Below are 25,694 nucleotides of genomic sequence, written 5' to 3'. Positions count from 1 at the left end.
GGTGTATAATTCCTTAATAAATTTAGCATAACGAGGTTTCTATTTAATAGCGTCTAACGAATGGAACTTTAAGTTTTTCTTGGAAAAATTGGTTTAGAAAATGGTTATTTTAGATAAAAAGGAAGTTTAATTTTTTTAAAAAAAATTGAGTCGTTATGTTATTTATATCAATAAATCAATTAATCAAAATAGTACACGTGTTTTGTACGAGGCGGTTAAGTTGATCCCGACTTTCAATCGAATGACATTCTCTGTTATCCTCAAACCACGTATTACCTCGAGCGTGGACTCGAACAAGACAAACCAAATCACAAGATGAAAACTGTTAGTTAACTTTCAATAGGAAAGTTGATTTGTCTTTGTAACCAGTAACTATGCGTTTTTCTCAGAAAATAGAATTTTATTCTATGAAATAAATTTTGCCTACTTTTTGGCAGAATAATGACGTCTATAAATGTTGTAAAAAGCTCAACACATAGTTTTTATATATAAAGAATTGGTACAAGAGTTATGTTCGAAAAAGACCTAATTAAATAATAATATTTAGTAGAAAATACAAGTTCTACTCCAATTAGGAGTATAGGGGGCAACAACATGCCGTAGTAAATACTAGGGTTTGTGAATAGTGATACATGTGATATATTTATCTTATTTTGTCATTTTTTTCATTTCATATTCTTGGTTCAATATGCAATTTATTTCTAGTTATTTTGAGCTAACAGATGGACTAATTAGTCATATATTAAATAATTTATAAATATAATATTATTTAATTATAAAATCATTTCAATAAAATATCATGACCAAAATCTCTCTTATTATGTCCTTTACGAAAATTACTCATCACGTAAGAAATCTTTTAACAACTTTTTTTTTACTATAATGTACGTATGGACAAATAAATTCGACATTTTATGTCTGTTTTTAATTTTACATATTATAATATTTTATCCAGAATATAATATTAATAATTTATATTTCTTAATTTGATAATTTTGTTTTCTAAGTTAATTTAATAATTTTCTATATTTCTATTATTATGTTTATACTAATTATTTATTTAATATAATATCTTTTAATTATTTTTATTCATGTTCAAAATGGTTATATTTAAAGATAAGTGATGATAAGAGAGCAATTGAAAATAAAAATAAAAAACTAAAATAGGAAGAAGAAAATGCTCAATCTTTTATCCTTGCAACATATTACTTTTCTTGTGTTGCCACAACACTTCAAAGAGTTGAAATTTGAAGGATGAAAAAAGTTGAATTAGCAAAGCAATTACGTAAGCAGGTATAATAATAGAAAGCAAACCAAGCTACATACATTGAACCTGGACACTCTGCGTCGGAGGGCCCTAGGCCTTTAAGAGAATCGATTCCTCCACATTGGTTGATTCACAACTCCACTAGAAGAAAAAACAAAAACAGCAAGCTATCACATGGCTCCAACAATGGCGGCACCAGAAGAAGAGTTGAGGAAGAGGAACCAGGAGTTAGAGAAGGAATTGAAGGAGAGTAGGGAAAGAGAGGAGCAGATGAGAAAGGAATTACGAAAGATGTGGGAAAGGCTGAGGGTGGCGGAAGAGGCGGAGGAAAGGCTCTGTTCTCAGCTGGGCGAGCTGGAAGCAGAGTCCGTTAATCAGGCCCGTGCTTACAACTCCCACATACTTACCCTCATGGACCAGCTCTCCAAGGGTAACAACCTTCTCATCAACAACCACCCATCCCCTGCACCCATCTCCATCCTCTGATTCTGCTTTTGGCTGATGTTCTTTTTATCTATCTAACCAAAGGCATGGGGATTCTAAATTCGTTAATTTTGGGTATGGTATGGATCTATATATGTAATAGTTGTTAACACTTGGTGGTGTTTGTTGATGTTAATTGGTAAAGGTAGTGCTGATATGTTTCACTGGCTGTTTCATATTGTGAAACTCAATTAAGTTGATTTAATTCTGATATATAAAAAAATTTGTGCTTTTTTCTTCTTCAAATATATTAAAAATAGTTTGGTAAAATGAAAAGGAAAGCTGATGGGTAGCCTAATTTTTCAATTTTCTCTTTCTAAATTTTCATTTATCTACCATTTCAATCTCTTTTCATTTACTTAGTTTTCTTCGCTCCAGATTAAATAAAAAAAGCTTAGTAAATAAATGTGTTTAAAATAAAAGTAAAATTAATAATAACACAAAAGTTATACAATATTAAAATAATAACAACAAAACAATACTAATTTAATAGTGAAATGGTAGCAACATAACAAGTCAAAGTCGGGTCGGGTCGGGTCGGCCTGTCTAGAAAACAGGTTTTATTTTTTGTCCAAATTTATTTTTTGAGCTTATAGTTTTGTCTAAATTTTTTTACTTATTTAGATGTGTCTTTGGACCAAGACAGATGACCCAAACTCATAATCAAATTTGGGTGTATCTAGTAATTAGATTTCATAAAATAGTTATAATAAATTATTTAAACACTGCTTATTCAAAGTTAATATTTGTGGGGGATTGACTAAGTGGAGTTTATGAATTAAATAAATGGTATTACCATAGAAGTCTATTTATTGAAATTCATGGAATTCTAAGATGTTAAGTTTGCTTGGATTATGGTTTTTATTCATAGAAGGGTTGAATTTTGGTTTTGTGAAAGTGTATATGACCAAAGAGGATGTTCTTCATAAATTCATTTCTTTCTTTTACTTATGGAAGCTTATATTATATTATATGCTTTATTTTTAACTAAAGGAGAATAAATAGTGACACTTTTTTGGTTCAAAAAGAATTTAATTGTCTTATTGTATTTGGTCTTGCAATAAGTCAAATTACAGTAAATAACTACTTGTGCTCAATTGAAATTTTAAACAACAACAATTATGCAAAATAGAAAAGGGATGTTAAGCCAATCTTGATTTAGCTTTAATTGAGCATATGCTTTATAAGCTTCTTGATAGAAACGCTGTTAAGCTCAATGGCTCACTATCACATATTCTAAAGTTAATAGACTTTGTTGCAAGTTACAAAGGAGTAGTTACATAAGTAATTATAACTATGAGATATAATAATAGTAAACAATTGATTACGCAATTAAATGATTACCCATTTTTGTAAGGCTTGTTTAAAAAGTCAATCTTATCTTATGTCATATACAATAAATTATTTAATCTTTACTACATACTAGTGTATTAACCTCACACTTATACTTAAGATCTAAATCACTCACTATTAAACTTGTAAAACTAAGTGATTCACTTGTTTTACTTATAAAATGCACTCACTAAAATGGGTTTCCGATTAAGAGATTAAGTGCTAAAATTTTTTCATGATACGCATGATACGGCTATATGCATGATACAGCTATCGCGCCGTTCGCGCTATACTTGCGATGTCTAACTTGGTCCCTCCACTCTATCCCCAAGTCATCATCTACCCTGCACACAAGCAGTAAATTTTATAAGTTCAGATGAACTTAATGAGATCCTGTACTTTGGTATTTATATAAGACTTTTTAAGATTAGGGAAAATAAGACTTTATGCACAGAGTTAAAACTCCTTGAATTTTGTAGAAGAATCTGAATTTTTTGCTGGCATAGTCAATGCCTCATTTCCTCTGAACTAACTGTCAGCAAACATAACCACTGGTTTGGCCATAACTGTGTTTTATCAATCAATAATTTTTTTATTGGTCTTGATACTATTTATCCTCATTCCAGACTTACCTTATACCATTCGTAACATTACTCACCACGGATACACGTACTCAAAACCACGATTTGGCGACTACTGTTAGTTGTTTATCTGTGATTTCACTTTAACTGCGGATCCTTACATGGATCCTCTCAATCCACATTGAACCCTATAAATATTTACAATACTATCTCAACAATTAGTTGCTTCTTAACTTAGCCTAAGCTTCATCCCCTTTCCTAAACAAAGACTCTTTCTAATAACCTCATTTGTGGCCTAAAATATGATACAAGATTGACTGATTAACCACCTATTTTTTTCCTAGCAGACTCGTACTCGTACTGTAGCCCAAGGCACTTTTCACTATAATCAAATCTTTTAAGATACTCCAAATAATAGATAGTTCCCAACGAATTATCTTTTCCGCAATTTCCTCGCGGATTGTCTGCTCAAGGTAGCCTTTGGTGGACTTCCTCGTCTAATAGCTCCTGCGGACTATCCCTTATTACATAGTCCTAGTTGAACATCCTCTTCCTATTATGCTACTCGTCATGCGAGTCACCTAGTGATTTCCCTTTTTGTGCCCTGTCAGCTTACTAGTTCACCATCCTAGCAGACTTCATATGTTGCCATAATCCAACCATGGTCTTACACAATATGGTCTTACACAATATGTCTTGGCGGACTTCATATGTTGTCATAGTCCAGCTATGGTCTTACACAATATGATCCCATGTTACTGTCCTGGCGGACTTTAGTTTCTGAGAAATCAATAAACCTCATCTGAGGTGTCGCCCTAAAGGACAAGTCAATAGCCATCGTCGCAGTGTTGCTCCATAGAGTCGATACACCATCATTACGGTGTCGCTCTAATAAGCAAGTAGATATCATTCCATGATGTCTTCCAAACTCCATTGAATCCATCCCCATTTCAGTTCGTTCATTCCTTCATTATGCCAAATTTTATTGTCTTCAACTAACTCGCCAATGTAATTCTTTCCTTACTCTGCAGACAATAAATATGCATATCACTCAAGGCAATGCACTTATTACTAATCATACAGTACGCCATTTATTTAAAACGCAATGTGTTAACCATTTGGCATTCAACAATCATACTTTCAAACATTCACATACTTTTATAGGATTATGCATTCACAGCATACTCATTCGCCATTATTGCACACACAACAGCGGATTCAGACAACTTCAAAACAGACACAACACAAATCATCCATAACACATTTTCATCAACCACCTAAAGGTACAAAAACTCACCTTACATCCTTGTCCTCTCCAACTTAGTTTGTCCAAATGCTAAAGCCTCCTTCGTCTTGGCAGCTAAGCATGACAACCAAGATACCAAATAAACCAAGAACATTCATACACTAGGAACCAGTATTCAGCAACATGCAGAAACCTTTTAGAATTCTCCCAAAAATTCTTAACTTCCTTATCTTTTATTCAAATCCATTAAGGCAAAGTGGTTAGGAATCTTATTAGGTTACATGATTCTCTATTATTAGACTTCAAACTTCGATTTTCGCTCCCTATGTATAGTTTCCTTTAACCCCTCTCTTCTTCGGAGCAAACTTAAGAAGAAAATGAAACAGAAAAGGAGAAGAACTCCCTTGTAGAATGATGTTTCTAACATATATATCTCCCATGCACGATCATCAATAACCCCACTCTAAACTATTTTCCACTAATCATTATGTTCCCCACTAAGGAAATTAGTCAGTTCTAACCCAACTGAACCAAAATTACATCTTAACTAACTATTAACCAGCCACAAAATTTTCTAAGTTTTTCAGTAGAGCCCATTGGCTTACTGTTTAATCAAGTTACTCCTATTTTTCCTCTAATTTTGGGACATTAAAATAAACCCGGGTGTGACAACTCCTCCACCATTAAAGAAAATTTCGTCCTCGAATTTCCTCTCCTGACCAATTTTATGCGTAGACTCTAAGTAAGTTTTCCTGTATTGGATAACTCTTTTTATAACTTAGAGAAATACACCTCTATACTTCCTCATTGCTTATAATTAACCATTCCATCTCATACTTGCCTTAAACCCATCCCGTTTGAATGGTGGATCCGTCTATGCTCCATATGTATAGTAGAAAACTGCATACTGATAACTTTACTTTTTTTTTTCAAGCGGGGTCTCTAGCTTACACCTGGTGCTAGATCGTCCCCAAAGTAAATGTTACTTAACTGATTCTACACTAGTTTACAACAATTTGGAGGGTACTTGATGGATAGCTTACTCTAGCAGATCTTCTCATCTTTCTAATTATTGAGGGGGTTTAAGAAACCCCTCATTGATCAATAAATGGCAGAAGCAGGTTCAAGACTTGAATAGTTTATGACATTTTAAATCCAAGATTCTCTTGAACGCTTGGTTATATAAATCGAGGCATAAAGGAAGGTAATCATTCCATCTAACATCAGGTTTCCCCAAAAAAATCTTTGATGTTTCAATTCTTTTTTGAACCTTAGATCTCCTTTCTTTCATTCCTTTCTTTTTTCTTTAATTCATTCACTAGAGTTATTCTTCCTCTGTGAACACTTCCCAGTTTCCAAGTAATCCTTCACTTTTATTTTCTTTCTTCTTACTCTATATCATTATTTCCAGGGTTGCATCAATGTCGAGAGGAAGAGCTAGATGTTTCGGTCCTTGTAGTTAGAGGAGTTATCGAAAAATTTCTATTGTTGCACATAATAGTGATTCCCAATCCCAAGAAACTAGTACTTCAATTAGAATGTCATTGTATGGATGCTTAACCACTCAAGAGGAGATGGTAAGTCACTTGGTAGCTCGCGATATTCGGTTTCCAAACTTCGCATATCACTTCGAGATCATCACTAGGGAGAAACGTCTGAGTGATTCCAGTAAGGGCCTCATACTACCCCTGTACCTGCTAGTGGCTACCTTCCACCTTCATCTGTACAGTCTTTGAAGAATATGAGATTGCACCAGGGCAGTTGACTAGTCTATCTTGGTAGACTTTGGTGGTGTACTTCCTGCACTAAAACAGTCGAAATGAGCCACCTATGCTTGGCGTCTTTCAACGCTTCTATCATTTGAAAGTATTGACTCAAGGGCTTTTAGTTGGGATGGTCTACTTTATCGTTCACCAGGGTCATGAACCTATACTTAAATATTAGGCTTCTAACCTTTTTTCTAGATCATAACAAATTTTAGTAAAAAGTAAACTCACCAGCAACTTTCATTTACCCACAAAATGGTCAATTCCTAAGGAATCTGTTTGGCTCCAGGCCCAACATTTAGATATGTAGATCGTTATAGTGCAAATTGAAAAGTTAAATCCTAAGCATATTTTAGAGTTAAGAAGGCTTCTCAGAGTTAGGAATATCTTTCATTTCTATTTAAAGGGAAGGAGCCCAAATGGTTGGTGGGCAACAGATCTCTAACTTGGCGTGAGCTCGAAGATGGTTCAATCCACTGAAGAGGCGTGGTTGTTTAAGGCCAATAACGAGTTAGCTTGGTTTTGATTGGGAAATGGTGGAAGCGCACTGACTTCATCTACACTGTCTGCATATTTCTCCTCGCTGTTGGCTGTCTTTAACTCTGGGATTCATAGATGAGTCATCAGGTAGAAACTTAGTCAAGAAAGTTTTTGACCTTCGTTGTTTATACTACAGGTCCTACTCATCATTTAATCTCATCACTACTTTTCCAGCTCGGAGCCATGGATGTAAAGGCATTAATAGAGAATGCGCAATAGGCCCTAGACGCTGCTGACTTTAGAGCACGAGCTGTCCTCTAACACCGAGAAAAGCAACGACAACAGGTTAACTTGACTTAAGCTTGGCCAACAACTAATCCTTCTAGAGAGTGAATTCCCTACATTTCATCTAGTGACATGACAATATTCCAAACATCAAACTTAACAACATGCCTTATATTCCTTCCTCTAGTCATTCCCGAACCTGCTGTTCAATCTGCCAATGCTACAAACCCATCTGTACCTATTTCAGATCCACTTCCCATGGATTCAAACTGAAACACTTTTCAACAAGATCCTCATACTTCCCCAATTAGTGCCCTTTATTATACTCTTCCTTTAAGCAAGGTCTAAACATTATTCTCTTGGCGAAAACATATCAGCGTAGGCAGGTATCCCTTATCTCTCTTTTTGTTAAAAAAGATAGTATAAGGAGCTGTCCCAGGAATTAAAAGAGTTCATTTATCCTTTCTTCCCCTCCACTGGCATTCACAAGCCCACTCTTACTGAGATGGTGGGTCTTTTTCCATGTTGTTAGCGGAGTGCGGTCTCGTAAGCTGGGCCCTCCAAAAGACTTGTACTAAAACTAAAGCCAAGCAGACAAAATTTGAGAGGGCATTTCTCTCTGGTGAGCAATCTCTTAACCAGCTCCGCCAATCATATAAAGCCTTTTTCCGCAAAATCAGTGAGCTCTCAAAGTTTGTCTCAACATGAAATACTAAATACCAATCATTGAAGACCTGGGCAAAAGAGTTGGAGGATAGGGTTTGCCAGTTTGAGACCCTCGAGGAGCAGCACCTCATCAGAGGGAATGAATTTAAAGGTAGAATAATGAGGCATTGGAGAAATTGAAAGAAGACACCCAGAAGAGCATTAAGGAATATTTGCCTAAATTAAGGGCTAATCTGGTTTTGCATACACAGGTCGTCGTAGGTCCCCTCGACTTAAGCCAAGTAAACTTTAGTTGTATGTGCCAGCTTACCAACGCAAACCTTGGCTTCAATGTTTTTAAGCCCTCGAGAGCTAAATGGGAGGAATTTCGGAGGGATTGGAAAGAATCTGGGGAACTCTTTTACGCTTAAGACTTAGAAGTGTCTAATCTTGATTCTCCAGCAGAAGAGTCTGCTCTAGGGGAGAATTAAATTTTAGTTGTTCTTTTAAAAACCTTCTTTTTTATTTTTAATGATGATTACCTTTACTCTCTTTATTCATCTTTCACATTTTGTTTCATTTATCTTTCCTTAGTAAATAGAAATCCATAATAATCAACTTTTACCAGCTTTACAATTTAATCTCTATCTTATAATCAATCAAATTACCGAACCAAAATTTAATATAACACTATATTGAACCGATGGTTATTAAATATTAATATTTACAGACTCAATCATCAGAGAACGGAATTTTGAAACCACGATTTTTGGTACCACAGAAAACAGGTTGTTACAACTCTCCTCCCCTTTAAGAATTTTTGTCCTTGAAAATCTTACCTGAAAAGATATTGGGTATTGTGACCTTATGGTTTCTTTTGGTTCCCAAGTGGCTTCCTCAATACTATGGCGATGTCATAGAACTTTTACTGGAGCTATCCATTTGTTTCTTAGTTCTTTTACTTTTCATGCTAAAATCTTCACCGGTTCCTCAGCGTAAGTAAATCATGTTGCAGTTCTTTTTCACTCGAAGATATCACATGAGATGGATCAAAAAAGTATCGACGTAACATTGATACATGAAATAAATTGTGGCTTTTCTCAAGCTCTGAAGGAAAAGCTAATCTTTACGCCACTGGACCAATTCGCTCAAGAACCTCATACTGTCCTATTAATCTTGGACTAAGCTTTCCTTTTCTACTGAACCGCAGAATTTTCTTCCAACGTGAGACCTTCAAAAGTACATTATCACCTATTTGAAACTCGATATCTTTCCTTCTCAAATCTGTATATAACTTTTGTTGATCGGAGGTAGCTTTCAATTAGTCCTTGATAACTCTAACATTTTCTTTTATTTTGTGAACTGGATTAGTTCAAGCTAACTTCTACTTAAACCGAACCAATACAATGGGGTTTTGAATTTTCTTCCGTACAAAGCTTCATATGGTGCCATTTTGATATTTGAATGATAGTTGTTATTGTATGCAAACTCCACTAGCGGCAATAATTTCTTCCAACTACTCTCAAATTCCATAACACAACAACGAAACATATCCTCAAGTATCTATATCACCCGTTCAGACTGTTCATTTTTTTATGGATGAAATGTTGTAGTGAAATACAATTTGGTACCCAAAGTTTTATGTAATTTACCCCAAAATCTGGGGGTAAACTACGGATCATGATCTAAAATAATATACAACGGTACACCATGTAGTCTAACTAGGGGCGAGTATTCGATCGAGTCGAGTCGAATAAAGTAAAAAAATTTTGAGTTAATTGAATTGACAAATCCTATTTTAGCAACTAAACTCGATTTGAATTTTTTTTCGAATCGAGTCGAAAAATTTCGAGTCAAGTTGAGTTAACGAATCCTATTATTTACAGTCAATGGTGCATTTACATGGACCGATTATTTAACTAGTAGACGAAATATAAGATTATTTAACTACATAAACAATATAATGGTTTTGCCTTTTAACTTAATGAGTAAATATTTATCAAAACGACGTAGTTTTGCCTTTTAACTTAATGGTTTTGAATTTTAAATTTAGAAGAGATAAATATTTATCAAAATGACGTAGTTTTGCCTTTTCTTATTCGGATTTTCGGATAACTCGAATTGTGTAATTCATATTTAAGTTAAACTGAAAAACTTATTTTTTTATTCGAGTTGATCCAAATAACTTGATTAACTCAAATAACTCAAACTATTTAATTCAAAATTTAAATTTTTTATCGAGTTTTTTGAATCAAATCAAATTTTGCTCACCCCTAAGTCTAACAATTTCAGTCACATACAATTCAGCTAGTTTATTAAATGAAAAATCGGTTCGAACTGGAATGAAATGAGCGAACTTGGTTAAACTATCAACAATTACCCACATCACATCCTTCTTGCTCGATGTCAAAGGCAAACCTGATACAAAATCTATTATAACATGTACCCATTTCCATTCAGGAATCATCACTAGTTGGAGCAAACCAGATGGAACTTGATGCTCAGCTTTTACCTGCTGGCATACTAAACACTTCGTTATAAACTCTGAGATTTCATGCTTCATTCCTGGCCACCAATATATATGTTTCAGATCATAATACATTTCGATACCATCCAGATGAATCAAATAAGTATTGTTGTGAGCTTCAGACAAGATATCTCTTTTTAATTTCGAATCTTTTGGTACATACAACCTATCGTGGAAATATAAATTATCATCATCACTAACACTAAACTCAGTAGTTTGACCAATTTCAATAAACTTCCATTTAGCTAACAATTTTGGGTCTTTTTTTCTGCAAATCCTGAATTCTTTGCAAAAATATTGGTTTAACTCGCAACTCAGCTTAGATGGAACCATTATGTTCAAGCATCAGGTGAGTGTTTAGTGCTCTCAAAAAAAATAAAAACTTCCTGTTTAAAGCATTAGGCACAACGTTAGTCTTTTCGGATGGTAATTGATAACCAAATAATAATCCTTTAGCAACTCAATCTACCGGCATTAGCTCAAGTTTAATTCTTTCTACATCCACAAATATTTCAAGCTCTTATGATCAGTGTATATATATTACATTTTTCTCCATACAGGTAATGTTGATAGATTTTTAAAGAAAAATAACAGTCATCAATTCCAGATCGTGTGTCGGATAGTTCTTCTTATATGGCTTTAACTGTCGAGAAGAATAAGAAATCACCTTGCCTTCTTACATCAAAACACAACCTAATCTACTGAGCGAAGCATCACTGTAAACAAAAAATTCTTTTCCAGAATCTGGTTGCGTAAACATGGGGGCTTCTGTTAGCATTACTTTTAGCTGATCAAAACTTTGCTGACACTTTTCAAACCAGACAAATTTAATCTCTTTCTATAATAGCTTAGTCAACAGTAACAAAACCATTGAAAATCCCTTGACAAACCGCCTGTAATATCCAACTAAACCCAGGAAACTCCTCACTTCACTGAAATTCTTCAGAGGTTTCCAATTCAAGACTGTAGAAATTTTGTTTGGATCAACACGAATACCATCCGTAGAGATTACATGACCAAAGAATCCAACTTCTCGAAGCCACAATTCTCATTTATAGAACTTTTCATACAATTATTTTTCTTGTAATTTTTCCAACACAGTTCGCAGGTGTTGGGCATGCTCAACTTCATTCTTCGAATAAATCAAAATATCATCAATGAACACTACTACAAATTGATCTAAGAATGGTTGAAATACCCTTTTCATTAGATCCATAAACGCAACAAAGGCGTTGGTCAAACTAAACGCCATTACTAGGAATTCATAGTGTCCATATTAGGTTTGAAAAAAAAATCTGATACATCTTATTCCTTGACTCGCAATTGATAATATCCTGATCGAAGATCAATTTTCGAGAATACAATGGCTCATTTCAACTAATCAAATAGGTCATCAATGTGCGGCAAAGGGTATTTGTTATTTATGGTGACCTTGTTCAACTATCGATAATCAATGCACAATCACAATGTTCCATCCTTCTTTTTAACAAACAAAACCAGTGCACCCCACGGTGATATGCCTGGTCTGATGAATCTGTAATTAATCAGTTCTTGCAACTAAGCTTTCAACTCTTTCAATTCTGTCGAAGTCATTCTGTACTGAACAATTGAAATTAGAGTAGTTCCAGGGATTAATTCAATTACAAATTCCACTTCTCTTTTTGGTGTTAACCCTGGTAATTATTTAGGGAATATATCTACAAATTCTCCACAGTCGAGACTTGCTCAATTTTTGTTCTTACCACTCTCGTGTCGAGTACATAAGCTAAATATGCTTCACATCCTGTTCTGAACACCTTTTAAGCTATCAAAGTTATTATAATATTGGTAAAACAATCCAACCGATCGAGTTCAACATTAATAAATTCGTCGTTTTGACATTTCAACACAATCCACTTCTGTTTACAGTTAACAATGACATTATGTACGGTCAACTAATTCATACCAAGGATGACATCAAACTCGTCAAAGGATAATAACATTAAATCAGCAAGAAATTCATAACCCCGTATTTTCAGTAGACACTTTCACATATCTTATTAACTACTATGCACTGACTTAAAGGGTTTGATACTCTAGTATCAAACTCAGTCAACTTTACTGGCATATTTTTCTTAATTATTAATGCAATGCATATATACGAATACGTTGATCTAGGATCGGTTAAAGCACAAACAGTAGCATCAAAAAGGGAAATTGTACCAATAATCACATCATGAGCAGCAACCTCTTCTCTGGCCCGAATCGCGTAAGCTTGGGCTGGCGCGTGACCTTTTGATCTTGTAGTCACCTTGTGTGTTGTGCTGCGACTAGCTCCCACATTATTTCTATGTCCCTATTTCCTGCCTCTTTGTGAAATGGTCGTTGGTTTGGTAACTTGTTCTAAACTAATTTCAATCTTATGTGGGCAATCCCTCAGATAATGCTTCGTTAAACCATATAAAAAATAAAACCCACTCTTCAATCCACATTCACCAAAATGGTTTTTACCGCAATGTTCACATACGGGCTTATCCACATTCCAGATACTACCTACATTGGTGACAGATGTAGTCTGAGGTCTCGAATTATTATATCGTGATCGATCTATCTCTGCATATCTAGAAGGAGGCATGAACCTATTTGGAACAACTTTAGACTTTTTCGGTAGAATGAGAAAAGATCTAGACGTACTCAGCTTGCCTGAATCTCAATGTTTCATTTCAACTTGCTTCTTTACGTTGCATATAGCTTCTATTTTCTCTGCTCTATCATCCAAAGTAACAAATTCCTTAGTTTCAAGAGCTCCAACCAACATTTGAATTTCTTCATTCAAACCCCAATCAAAGTGAGTGTAAATTTAAGCTTTTGTGGGAACTATTTATCGAGTATATGTACTGTCGAACAAATTCTCTCTCATACTTAGCGATTGAGTTGTTTCTTTGTTTTAACTCGAGAAACTATCTCTTCTTCTTTTCCAAATACCACGAACTAATATATTTCTTTCGAAATTTAGTTTGGAAAAAATCTCAGTTTCCTTTTTTTTAGAACCATTATGATCAGTGTAGTCCACCATTGATATGCCTCATCTTTCAATAACGAGACGACACACCTCAAATAGTCATTTGGGAAATAGATCATCTCATCGGAAACTCATTGTGTGTTTTCAAATCAATACTCAGTTTTAGCTGGATCATCATATCATTTCCCTTAGAATTTCTTAGCTCCACATTTTTAGATTTTATCGATTGAGGGTCTGTGAACATTTACCAATTTAAACCTTGAGGACGGGAGGGTGTTGAGAGTGGCACAGTAGGGGGTGGAGGTTGCAGATCCACTGGGTGAGTTCACAGGAAATCCGAATACCACTCATTCATCATTTGAAAGAAGGCACCACGCGCCTCACTTCCATGCCTTTGAGTCGAGGGTGCACCTTAAGAAGCTCATTGCTTGGGATTTGGAACATTACTATCTACTTTATTAGGTGCAGCATGATTAAACTCAGCCAAAATCTTTTATCTATATGAAAAACCAAAATCAAATTGGATCTGAAGGTATCACATAATCATCCTTTATAAGTGACATGTATTTCTAGACTCATACGTGCTATGTTTCAGTCTTAGAATCCACTAAACCGTAGCTCTGATACCACTAAATGTAACACTCATAATCCGATCCTGTCATCGAACCCAAGCTATAAGATATTACCAAGTAGTGAGTTAGGTCGTGACCTTTAATCAATCAACATTGCGATCTCCAGCCTTATTGACCTTATGCTATCTCAATCCCTTACATCGTGGCATGACTCTCTATTCAAGAACCTTCAAATCGTTGTGCACTTTAGCATTCTACACACCTACACATTCACAAGTGCACCTTTAAGCATAATCTATTAACAAAAGTCTAGAATAAGATCAAAATGCTAAAAATGACACAAAAAACAAACATACCTAGAAATGACCTAAAACACAATTTAATCCTAAAACGACTTGATTTTACTCAAAAGTGAACTAAAATAAGCGTAAAAGGACTATGATTGTATACACCTAATTACACCTATCAATTACAATATTTCTCTTAAACAACTTTGTAAACCTAATGTCTAAAATAAACTAATATGTAACCATTAAAGAAGTCTATATATTCAAAATAAAAAGCTTAGATCATTTATACAATGATGGCTTATTTCGCATATAAGCTAACATCAATGTTGTAAAAACTAGACTGGATGTTAAATTGATCGAATAAGACCTCTGATTCTAATTTAACCATACGATTCAATCACATTGAAAAATTAAAGGAAACAAATTAATATTTATTAAAAATCCATAGAAATTCAAAAAAATATTACTTTTTTTTAAAAAAAAGAAAAAGTATATATAAAAAATCAAAGATAAAAATGAACTAAAAAATAATGAAAAAGATCAAATTTTTTAAAAATAAAAATAATAAAAATAAGAAAAATATGATTTTCTTATTTTTTTCTCAAACTTCAATTTTCAAAACTACATGCATATTGTAGTTTAACATATTAATCGGATTGATAGACGTAAAGTTGGTTAGTAAAAGGGAGCAGCAACTTTAGAGTGTTGAGGAAAAAGCAAATGGACAAGAAGAGCCTCCAAAGTAGGATTTTGAGTGAAAACAATGGAAGTTTGTGTATGTTGAGAAGCAAGTCCGATATAGCACTATTGATTGGCATATTATTATGTCAATGTATTTATCTGGTAAACAAAAAGAAAAAAAGTTTCACCAAGATTGAATATCATGTAACTGGTCAAATTCCCTCGCCCCAAACTCTCCTCCACCGAGCCCAATAATGCCCAGTGTAAATAAAGCCCTAACTCAAAAACTCTGTTTCAATCCTCAAATCGAATCCATGTCTGTAGGGTATTGGGCCTAGAACTCCATATGCCCCCTTCCGTTTCTCTTGTTCCTTCTGTCTCTCTTCTTCCATTTTCATTTCAACCGTTTCTTTTTCTCTGCTACTCATCACTTTCCATTTTCCTTTCTTCTTCTGTTTTTTTTTCTTCTCTTTGATCTATTCTACACCCGGCACCGTTGCATTACTCTTAATTTGTTTGGTTCTGCTACCCAGTGCATACATTAGGCTTTTAGGGTTTCTCTGATAACATTTTCTTTGGATTTTGTTTTGTGTTTTCGCAGCTTATACTTGCTGCTGAGTTATAAATTTGTATAATCTAATATCAGGGAAGAATAATTGGTGCGGAATGAACAACTCCAGGGAAAATTCTCCAGACTGGCTGCGCTCTTTTCAGGTATATTTACGCTGCTTTCTTTAGCTTCTAAAATGTTTTTATTTGTTTGACACTCTGCACCATGCTTTTTCCCCATTATTTTCATGGCTAAAGTTTGAGGTTTAATCAGATTGTTCTCTTTTCTTTTTTTAACCGTATAGCAGTTAGCCAGCTCTTGCACCTTTACATTGTTTTCTTACTGGTTTGCGAGAATTTGCTTTGTTTTTAGGCACCAACTTCTACGCTGACATTATCTTCGGATTCCAATTCTTCGCCAAATGGTAGCCCGCGTAGGGTTGATAAAACTGATGCTGATGAAGAAGATACATTGGAAAAGAGAAACCACGATAAAGTAAAGCAAAAGCCTTCTGGAAAGAAGAAAAACGACGCCTTCAAGGACTCTGAAGGTTGAAAAGGAGTAATTCTCCTTGATAGTTAGGAACTGACGCAAGGGTTGTTTCCAAATAACTGAAATGATGCTTTAATGAATTGTTAAAAGTATATAATATTTCAGAAGGACTCTGAAGGTAGAAAAGGAGTAATTCTCCTATGATAGTTAGGAACTGACGCAAGGGTTGTTTCCAAATAACTGAAATGATGCTTTAATGAATTGTTCAAAGTATATAATATTTCAGCTTCTGATTTCTGAACCCTTTCTTTGATTTTGACCTCGTTATTTACAACTTGTGCAATATGAACTTTTAGCAATGATGCAGGGAGTGAGGAGGATGGAAAGGTTGCTACGGAAGAAATGTCTGAGAATCACTTGGGATCTCATGTACGGTATCACATTATATTGCCTTGGGATTGCTTAAATCAGGGTTCTCCTTTATTATTGCATTTCATGGTTCATCAAAAATGTCATCAAACTTAAAAAATTGATTTTAGACATCGTTTTGGAATTTATGAAAATAAAGACATTTTGCTTTGGAAAGAATCATTTCATCGTAGAACAAAACCATTTTCATTTATTTAACAGTATGATAAAAGTTTAATGTAAATTTTACTTCATATGTTTGAGACATTTACTACAGAAAGATATCCAACGTGGTATGAATCTGATTAGATTGGAGGACCACCGTTAATATTGATGCTGATGAAAGTGGTTAGATGTTGAACAGGCAGCAAATCATTTGATTTGGACGTTATCATCCGATTCTGAGTCTTTTCCTGGCCATTCTCCTCAAAGGAAGGAGAAAGTGTCTCTATCTCAAGAGAGTGGAGAGGCAAGTGATCCAGTTCTGACTGGCAGGGCCAACAGGTCTCCACTAAAGAAGACTTCTAAAGGAAAATCTCCAAAGAAGGGGGTAAAAGCAAGGGGTCAGACTCCCAAAAAGGAGAAGAATGTGAAAGATGATGCGAAGATAACAGGTATGATACTGAATTTGTAATGTAAAGTTTGATTTTAACGTTTATTGGGTTTGGCTAGCTTAAAACATTCAATAGCTGATGCAAAGGATACTATGTGATAAAGCTACCTAATTTATTTCATGCAATGTTGGGTTATGTTAACAGAAAATGATGTTAATGTGGAAACTGCCGAGGAGGCATTTGAAAAGCACATTGAACCTCATGTAAGACCATTGGTAGAAACTATGTTATTTCCTTTTTGTCATCTGGGCCTCGTCACTTAATTATTCAAATTTTACGATATGTAGGTTTCTACCTCAAGGTTGCCTTTGGTGCTGTCTGAGAAAGTTCACCGCTCAAAGGTAGGATACATTTTGTCATAGTTATAGCTTATTTGCAACCAAGTTCACTAGAGACTAGGCTGTGAGTTTCAAAAAGGGTTATATTGGTGATGAACTGCATTTAGTTGCTTGTAATTGTTGTGAAGTTCAACCTTTATATTGTGCAGGAAATCATTAAGGAAGATGTGATTGCTCCTAGGATTATAATCAGAAATAATCTAAGATTATTAATTTAGTTACTTTCTTAGTCACTAAAGCTCTACAAACAACCTGAGAGAACCTAGAAACCAATCTTAACTTGTATATTTGGTTTCTTCAAAAATAGAAAAAAGAAGAAGGGAAAATCCTGTTACATTTGGTCTCTCTACTTGTGGACTTTTAAGGATTTAGGTTTAGCTTCATGCTTTATTTTAATTCAAAATCTAAGGGTGGGTGTGGATGGGCGATTGGGTGCGGTACGGTGCGTTTTGCTTACTTTTTGTCTCACGCTACGGTATCTAATTTCACTGCCATTGCTGTTTTTACACGAACTACAAATAAACGCACCGCCCATCCAAACTTACTCTAAATTCCTTTAGGTTTGGTTTGATTTTTTATTTATATAATTGTATGCTAAAATGGAAAGCCTCCAATAAACAAAATATATTTGTGTTAAGGAGATCTTAGATCCTCTGGACTTAATAAATTCTATGTGATCACGTCTACCGTGAAAAGAAGCCAACCAGTCATTAACAAGAATTTTGTGGTTTGTGCAGGCACTTGTTGAGTGTGAAGGGGATTCCATAGATTTGAGTGGCGATATGGGGGCTGTTGGTCGAATTGTAGTTTCTGGTTCTGCATCTGAAAATCATGAGATGTTCTTAGACTTAAAAGGCATGTGTTGTTTGAATGCTTTTGATAGGTTTAGATGATGTAACTGTTTATCTTATATTTGAACTTTTAAGCTATCATCTCTGAATGGTTGGTGAGTTACTGACAATGGGAGGGTAAAAGACAGACATGCAGACATGGATGCATGCCTATATAACTTGGACTTGTTTTGCACTCGAATTCAGCAAGTTACTAAGTGTTCTGTTAAACTTCATCTTTTTGTACCTCTTTTTCTGATTAAGTCTTAGCTATGCTCCACTTCCAGTTTGAAGACCTTATTTTTCTTCTCTCATGTCTGGTGTTACTTGGTACTTTCTCAGGAACCATTTACAAAACAACAATAGTTCCTTGCAGAACATTTTGCATTGTGCGTAAATTCTGTCTTGCATTTTCTCTATGGACATTTGTGATTGAATTGATGTTTACCCAGATTTTTTGTTGTATAGGTTAGCTTTGGTCAGACTGAGGCTAAGATTTGTCCCAGAACTTAAAACTTTGGTATTACTTTGATCAGTTAGAGGCTTGTTATTTTCCTGGATGTTGCTGTTAGGTTTGTTTATTGCTCCTGTCAAATTCATATTCTATTCTCAGATAGAGGCTATCATGAACGACTTCATTCAGCTAAAGCCACAATCCAATGTTTATGAAGCAGAAACGATGGTAGAAGGTGCACTTATTTTAGCTATTTATTTTTGAATTTAGTTATTCATTCATTTGTGGAGAGAAGAAAGGAGACGGTGGGTTGGGGGCCAACTAGCAAACTGTGCTTCAATCTAAGATTTTATGGTTCATATTTTCACGTAACTGCTTCCATGAAGAATTTGCTCCCAGCTTGACATTTGATCATCTTGCATTAATAGGTACACTAGAGGGCTTCTCATTTGATTCTGAGGATGAAGCTGAGAAGATGCCAAAGGCAATTCCTCATCAGACTGATCAAAATGAGGACATTGACGGCCAAATGAACGGGAAATCCAAAGGAAGAGCTGACAAAACATCTGTATGTATTCAAACTATTTTTACTAAACTGCACCTTTGTTACTTAGACAAAAATAGAATGCTGTTATTGTTAATAGCAAGAATTTCTGTATGTTTATATAATATAAGGGAAGTGTTGTTGCAGATGGTGTCACGGAAGAGAGGTAAAACTGGTGGAGGAAAGTCGCAGCCAGCCAAGAAAGCTAGAAAGAAGGCCATTTCAAAGAAACCCAAGGCCAAAAAATGAGCAGACAAAATCTTTGTTCGAAATTTTATTGTATATGCTGCCAATTATGGACGCTAGCGGTTGGTAATATTGTATTTCTTTAATTGGCTTGAGTTAGCATTTTCATTTGCCCAAAAGAATCAGATTTGTTGTACTATTCAAACAATTAAAAGTGAAGGACAGCCTTTACAAGCATTTTGCACGGATACATGTTGAGAGACTTCGACTAGTAAGGTATGTGATCTATTCAATACTACAAGGACCACATAGGAGGGCAGGCAGGCCACCCAAAGTAGACCAGAGGCTGGGTTGCGACTCCGTCAACCTCCTTATTGGCTTTCTTATGTACCTCAACTTATTTTTCTTTGAAACAAGCCACAACTCTGTTATCTTTCACAATAGGTTTCAGCCTCCAATTCCGTCGTCTTTTTCCTTCTGTCAGCTCAATATACAACCATTGCGAATTCGTCTCTAAGATTACATTTGGCAACTTCCTCCCAACAACTATGCATTAGAGTTGAACCAGCTCTTACTCTGCAAGCTTCTGCCAAGGTCATGTTCCCTATGGCATCCCTCATCACCAACCCAATAGTGGCCACCATTACAGTAATTCACACATCACTCTTCCATAGTCTGGCAGCTGTCCTTGCCATCATTTCTTGGGCTTAGTCCCTTCCTCCCCAATCTTAATGACAAGGAAATGGTGCAATTGTCCACTAGCTGCATCTTTAGTTCTTTGGAATATCCACCAAATTCTCAGTTCATTCTTCCCTTTATCTACCTTTTTCTAACGTTGAATAATATGGATCTCACATACATTAAGAATAATAATTACATATTATTTATCATCATAACATGTTAACCCAAATTAAAAGTAATTTAATAGGATAACGAGTAGATATTAATCAATTTCTAATTGATGATGGGTAGAGGTGATCATGGGCTGGGTTCGGGCCGGGCCCAGAAAAAATTTTAGCCCGCGTCCTAGCCAGGGAAAAATTCCTAAGCCCGAGCCTGGCCCGGCCTATTTTTTTAATAAACACTAAAATTTTATTTTAAAAATAAAAAAATAAAAAAGTATTTTAAAATAAAAAATAAAAAAATAAATATTTATTATATATTCGGGCCGGGCCCGGGCCAAAATAGTGGTGCTCGAGGCCCGGCCCATTTTCTAAACGGGCCTCGTTTTTTGTCCAAACCCATATTTCGGGCCTATATTTTTACCCGAACCCTCCCATATTTCAGGTGGGCCGTCGGGCCGGGCTGCCCGGCCCATGATCACCTCTAATGATGGGCTAACTAAAATTTAAAGTTGATGGGCAAAAGTTATATATTAGCTAGAGACACATTCTCTAAAAAAAATTTAACATAATAATGAATTCAAGTATGCTTTCACATCTAATTCTTTGTTTTTGATGATGACATAATAATTTCTTGCTTATTAACTTTTATATCAAATTTTTACGGCTTAAGAAGACTTAATTCACGATTTGATCCTAAAGTACACATATTTTCTTACTTTGGTATCTAAATTTTTTTATCCAATTTGGTACCTAAAGTTTCATTACATTATAAATTTTAGTCCAATTTTTAAACGTTGTCAAAAAAAAATAAGTGACTAATAAAAACACGCCATGTGGCATTTTTAAATTAAATATATATTTATCAAATATATTTTAAAAATTAGAAAAATAAATATATAAAAATTAGAAAAAAAATATATAAAAAATATTAAAATATTAAAATATTAAATTCATGAAATAATTAACTGTTTTTAACGTAAAAAATAAACAAAATCTGGTTAATTCATGTTCTTCATAGTGTTCTTCCAGAATTACTCTTTTCCTACTTTCATTTGCAGATTGAAAATTGAAATAAAAATTTACCCAAGTTCTCATTAGAAAAAAAACTCAATATGAACAAAAACAAAATCCAGAAAACAACCCAAAATTATTACAATAATATAAGAATTTCATTGTGCAAATCCAATTTTTTCCAAAAACATACTATTAAACTAAACTTTCTTTGATAAAAGATTTTGATATAACAAATTAAAAGTGTTTTTGAATATAAGTTAAAATTGATAAAATAATTTTTAAATTTGAATTCTAAAAGATAAAACTTTGAAACAATTTTAAAATCAAGTGCAAATGGTTTTAACCAAGTCAAAATGATTTCAATCAAGTTGAATTCATTTTAAAATGATTTTCAAACAAGTCAAATTTGCTCTAGGACAAAAGGTATTGATACCTTATTGACAGGTATCGATAATTTTGGAAATATCGATACTCTTAGAAAAATCGAGACCAAAAATATATTCTGTTTTCAGAAACCCTAAAAATTATTGGTACCAGGTTTTCGATATCAATACTTTTTGAAAATAATTGATACCTTTCTTAAAAATGATACCAAAATAGTATTTTGTTTCTCATAAACCTACGAAGTATCGATCTGGTATCGATAGCTATTTTAGGAAGTATTGATAAAATATTTTTTAAGTATCGATTATTTTATTCCAACGGCACTGAATTAACATTAAGGACAAAAAAATATCGATACCTTTTTTGGAGGTATCGATACTTGCAGTTGCAGGTGAAATAAATGCTCTGGTTTTACATCCCTAACGACCATATTAACTTCACCAACAACCTCAACGGTTGGAAATCTATTAGGGGGTATAAATACCATCTTTCAAAGTCCTACAACATCCAAGAAAGCACTTTCAAGCAAAAATCATCAATCAAACAACTTTAGAACTTAAATTTTCATATTCTTCTAACATGCACTTGTGAGCTTTATCTCAATTCTTTTGCTCAAATGTATCTCATTGTATTTGTGCTTCAGTTTGCATACAATTTTATCTTGTAAGGATTGTTTATTTGTTTGCTCATTTGCATCTCTTTAAGAGGGTTTGAAACTTAATATTTGGGGTAGGAATCTTAAGGAGTTGTAAGGTTAAACCTTGTCCTCAAAGGTTGAGCAAATTAGTGAATTTGGAAAAATCCTTAGTGGTGGAAAGCTAAGATAGTGGAGTAGGCAATTGCGGCCGAACCACTCTAAATTCTTTGTGTTCTTTGTTTCATTCTTGCTTTTTGGTCATTCTCTTGAATTGACTTTGCGCTTTCACGGGCGGATCTGTCAACCATATGTTAATCGTGCGTGTTCTAAACTAGAAGCCGAATGTCGACTCACCAAAATTTTTAAAGGCCAATTCACCCCCTTCTTGGCATTTTCGGTTTGCTTCATCGAGATATCAATTGGTATTAGAACTAGAACTCTAGAAACGATTTTACCACTAAGAGAGAAGATCCTTAAGAGATTCAAGATAGAAGCTACGAGTTAAGAAATTTACTTTATGGCATCAGAGTACAATTCCACTATATTGGGAGAAAGGCATTCCACCATGGGACCTCCACTATTCAATGACACCAACTACTCATACTGGAGAATGAGAATGAAGCTATTCATCTAAGATAACGACTATGAAGTTTGGAGGATAGTTACTAATGGGCCATCCATTCCAATAAAGAGGTTCGAAGATGTTATTGTCCTAAAGGAAGAGAGTGAATGAGATGAAAATGATATCAAGAAGGTGCAATTAGATCCGAAGGCTATGCACACTCTATTTTGTGGTCTTGGTCCAAATGAGTACAATTGAGTCTCATTGTGTGACAATGTAAAAGAAATATGGGACAAGCTTAAAGTCACTCATGAAAGGACAAGTAGAGTTAAGGAGTCCGAGATAAGTCTTCTCACATTTGATTATGAATTGTTTAAGGCAAAACCAGAAGAAGAATTAATGAGATGTTCGATCGCTTCACTCATATTTTCAATGGTCTCAAAGCTCTCGAAAAAACATATCCCAACAAGGAGATGGTAAAGAAGATGTTGAATAGTGTCCCAACATCTTGGGAACCTAAAGTGACAATAATAGAAGATTCAAAGGATCTCAACTCACTCTCCCTTGATGAGCTAATTGGTTCCTTGTTGACGTATGAAATGAAGATAAACTATAACGCAAAGGAAATCAAAGAAGTTCCAAAGAAAGTGGGAGTTGCATTCAAATCAACAACTTGTGAGAAGGATGAAGACTCTAGCAATAATGATGATGATGAAGAGATGAAAATGTTTGCAAAAAGATTCAAGAGGTTCATGAGGTCCAATAAAGGAAGATAATTCCAAAAGAAGGAAGGACTCAAGAATGAATCTACTAAAGAGAAGGACCCTATCATATGCTATGAATGTAAGAAGCCGGGACACAGCAAGTTTAAGTGTCTTCAATAGAAGAAAAGAGGGTCAAGCAAAAAAAAAAACTTAAGGCTCATGTTGCTACTTGGAGTGATAAGGATTCATCAGACAATAAAGATCAAGAAGTAGTCAATCTTTGCCTTATGGTCATCGATGATATTAAGGTAACTTCTAACCCATCTACTTTAAATGATTATTCTTTTGATGAGTTCCAAGATGCCTATGATGAATTGGGTTTGGAATTTGAAGTCATGATGTCAAAACACAAGAAAAATGTTTCAAAATTGAGAAATGAAAATGACTTACTATCCAAAACCAATCATGAACATGAAGAAAAAGTAAATAAAATGTAAGAAATTATTAGTGAATTTGAAAAGAAAAATTTAGACTTGCATAATTTACTTTCAAAAGCTTATGAGGATCATCAAAAGCAACCTGAGTTGCTTAAGAGTGAAAAATCTCACTCTAACAAAGTTTTAGAAAAATGAGAAAATTCAAAATAAAAATTTGTTAAAAATAACTTTAATTTTTATAAACATAGAGGTCTCCAAAATTTTTACAAGAGAAAAATCATTAAAAGTGTATTGGTCCCTAAAGGACTCATAACTTCTCAAGATAGGAGCTTGATTTTAAAATGGATATCCAAAGGGACTAAAATTATAGGAACTAATGCTCATAGGCCTAAAAGAATTTGGGTACCAAAAATCAAATCTTAATTCTATGTTTGTAGGAAAAAAAAGCATTACTTTGAGGTGGGTTATTCAATGAAAAACTTATGGTACCTCGATAGTGGATGCTCAAGACACATGACCGGTGACAAGAGTCACTTTATCAATTTGAAGCCAAAAAGTGGAAGAGAAGTTACATTTGGTGACAACTCTACAAAACAAATTGAAGGAATAGACTCTATTGGTAAAAACTCTTCTATCATTATTGAAAATGTCTTATATGTCAATGGTCTTAAGAATAATCTTCTGAGTATTAGTCAATTATGTGACAAATGTTTCAACAAAATGGAGTTGTTGAGAGGAAAAATAGAACTTTAGAGGAAATGGCTAGAACCATGCTTTGCGAAAATAATTTACGAAAATATTTTTGGGTGGAAGCCACAAACATCGCTTGCTATATGGTTAATAGAGTGATCATTAGGCCTATTAATAAAACTTCATATGAACTTTTCCAAAAAAAAGCCTAACATTAGCTATTTTCATCCCATTTGGATGCAAATGTTTTGTTTTAAACAATAGGAAAGATAATCTTGGTAAATTTGATGCAAAAAGTGATGAAGGAATTTTTCTTGGTTATTCTTTAAATTGTAAAGCTTATTGAGTCTTTAACAAAAGAACTTTAGTAGTAGAAGTGCCTATACATGTTTTTTTTATGACTCTAATCCTCCTTCTAAAAAGGATTTTTGTGTTGATGATGATGGTGCATAATTTTTCAATAAAGAGGATCAATCATCAAATGGAAAAATTCAAGAACAAATACAAGATGCTCTAGAAGAGCTTTCAATTGAGGAAAGAGAAGTCACTCATCCAAGAGAGTTCAACTATGTGAAGGACGGTATGATTTTGGGAGATCCATCCTAATGGGTAATTACTAGATCTTCTCTTAGAAATACTTGTAAGTATGTTACATTTATTTCATGTATTGAGCCTAAAAATATCAAAGAAACATTAAATGATAAATATTGAATATTAATTATGTAAGAAGAGTTAAATAAATTTAAGAGAAGTGATGTATGGACCCTAGTTGATAGGCCTAGTGATAAATCTATTATAAGTACTAAATGGGTTTTTAGGAACAAACTAGATGAGAGTGGTAACATAGTG

At 34.3% G+C, this 25,694-nt stretch overlaps 2 protein-coding genes across 2 annotated transcripts; both read left to right on the top strand.

Annotated features, from left to right (window-relative positions):
• The first annotated feature begins 1,145 nt into the window (after positions 1–1,145).
• Positions 1,146–1,981, top strand: LOC107912206 (protein RESPONSE TO LOW SULFUR 3). Its single transcript, XM_041099118.1, has one exon. It carries the CDS (start codon positions 1,442–1,444, stop codon positions 1,751–1,753), a length of 312 nt encoding a protein of 103 aa, XP_040955052.1. The 5' UTR covers positions 1,146–1,441; the 3' UTR covers positions 1,754–1,981.
• Positions 1,982–15,493: 13,512 nt separating this feature from the next.
• On the top strand, positions 15,494–19,809 carry LOC107912226 (DNA-binding protein BIN4). Its single transcript, XM_016840311.2, has 12 exons — positions 15,494–15,870; positions 16,079–16,256; positions 16,566–16,627; positions 16,971–17,220; positions 17,365–17,423; positions 17,508–17,561; positions 18,296–18,413; positions 18,731–18,777; positions 18,857–18,883; positions 19,002–19,077; positions 19,271–19,410; positions 19,534–19,809. The coding sequence occupies exons 1-12, from the start codon at positions 15,823–15,825 to the stop codon at positions 19,633–19,635; spliced, it is 1,161 nt and encodes a 386-aa protein (XP_016695800.1). The 5' UTR covers positions 15,494–15,822; the 3' UTR covers positions 19,636–19,809.
• Positions 19,810–25,694: the final 5,885 nt, after the last annotated feature.

The sequence above is a fragment of the Gossypium hirsutum genome, chromosome D08, assembly GCF_007990345.1.
Source record: "Gossypium hirsutum isolate 1008001.06 chromosome D08, Gossypium_hirsutum_v2.1, whole genome shotgun sequence".
NCBI classification, from domain to species: domain Eukaryota; kingdom Viridiplantae; phylum Streptophyta; class Magnoliopsida; order Malvales; family Malvaceae; genus Gossypium; species Gossypium hirsutum.
Note: the sequence above shows the minus strand (reverse complement) of the source record. Positions and strands in the feature narration are given on the sequence as shown.

What these genes read in the sequence shown, in the direction of transcription:
- LOC107912206 (XM_041099118.1), top strand. Translation starts at nt 1,442, where the DNA reads ATGGCTCCAACAATGGCGGCACCAGAAGAAGAGTTGAGGAAGAGGAAC.
- LOC107912226 (XM_016840311.2), top strand. Translation starts at nt 15,823, where the DNA reads ATGAACAACTCCAGGGAAAATTCTCCAGACTGGCTGCGCTCTTTTCAG. An exon ending in TTGGTCAGACTGAGGCTAAG is followed by an intron (nt 18,884 to 19,001) that starts ATTTGTCCCAGA and finishes TTCTATTCTCAG; the next exon opens with ATAGAGGCTATCATGAACGA. An exon ending in AGCAGAAACGATGGTAGAAG is followed by an intron (nt 19,078 to 19,270) that starts GTGCACTTATTT and finishes TTGCATTAATAG; the next exon opens with GTACACTAGAGGGCTTCTCA.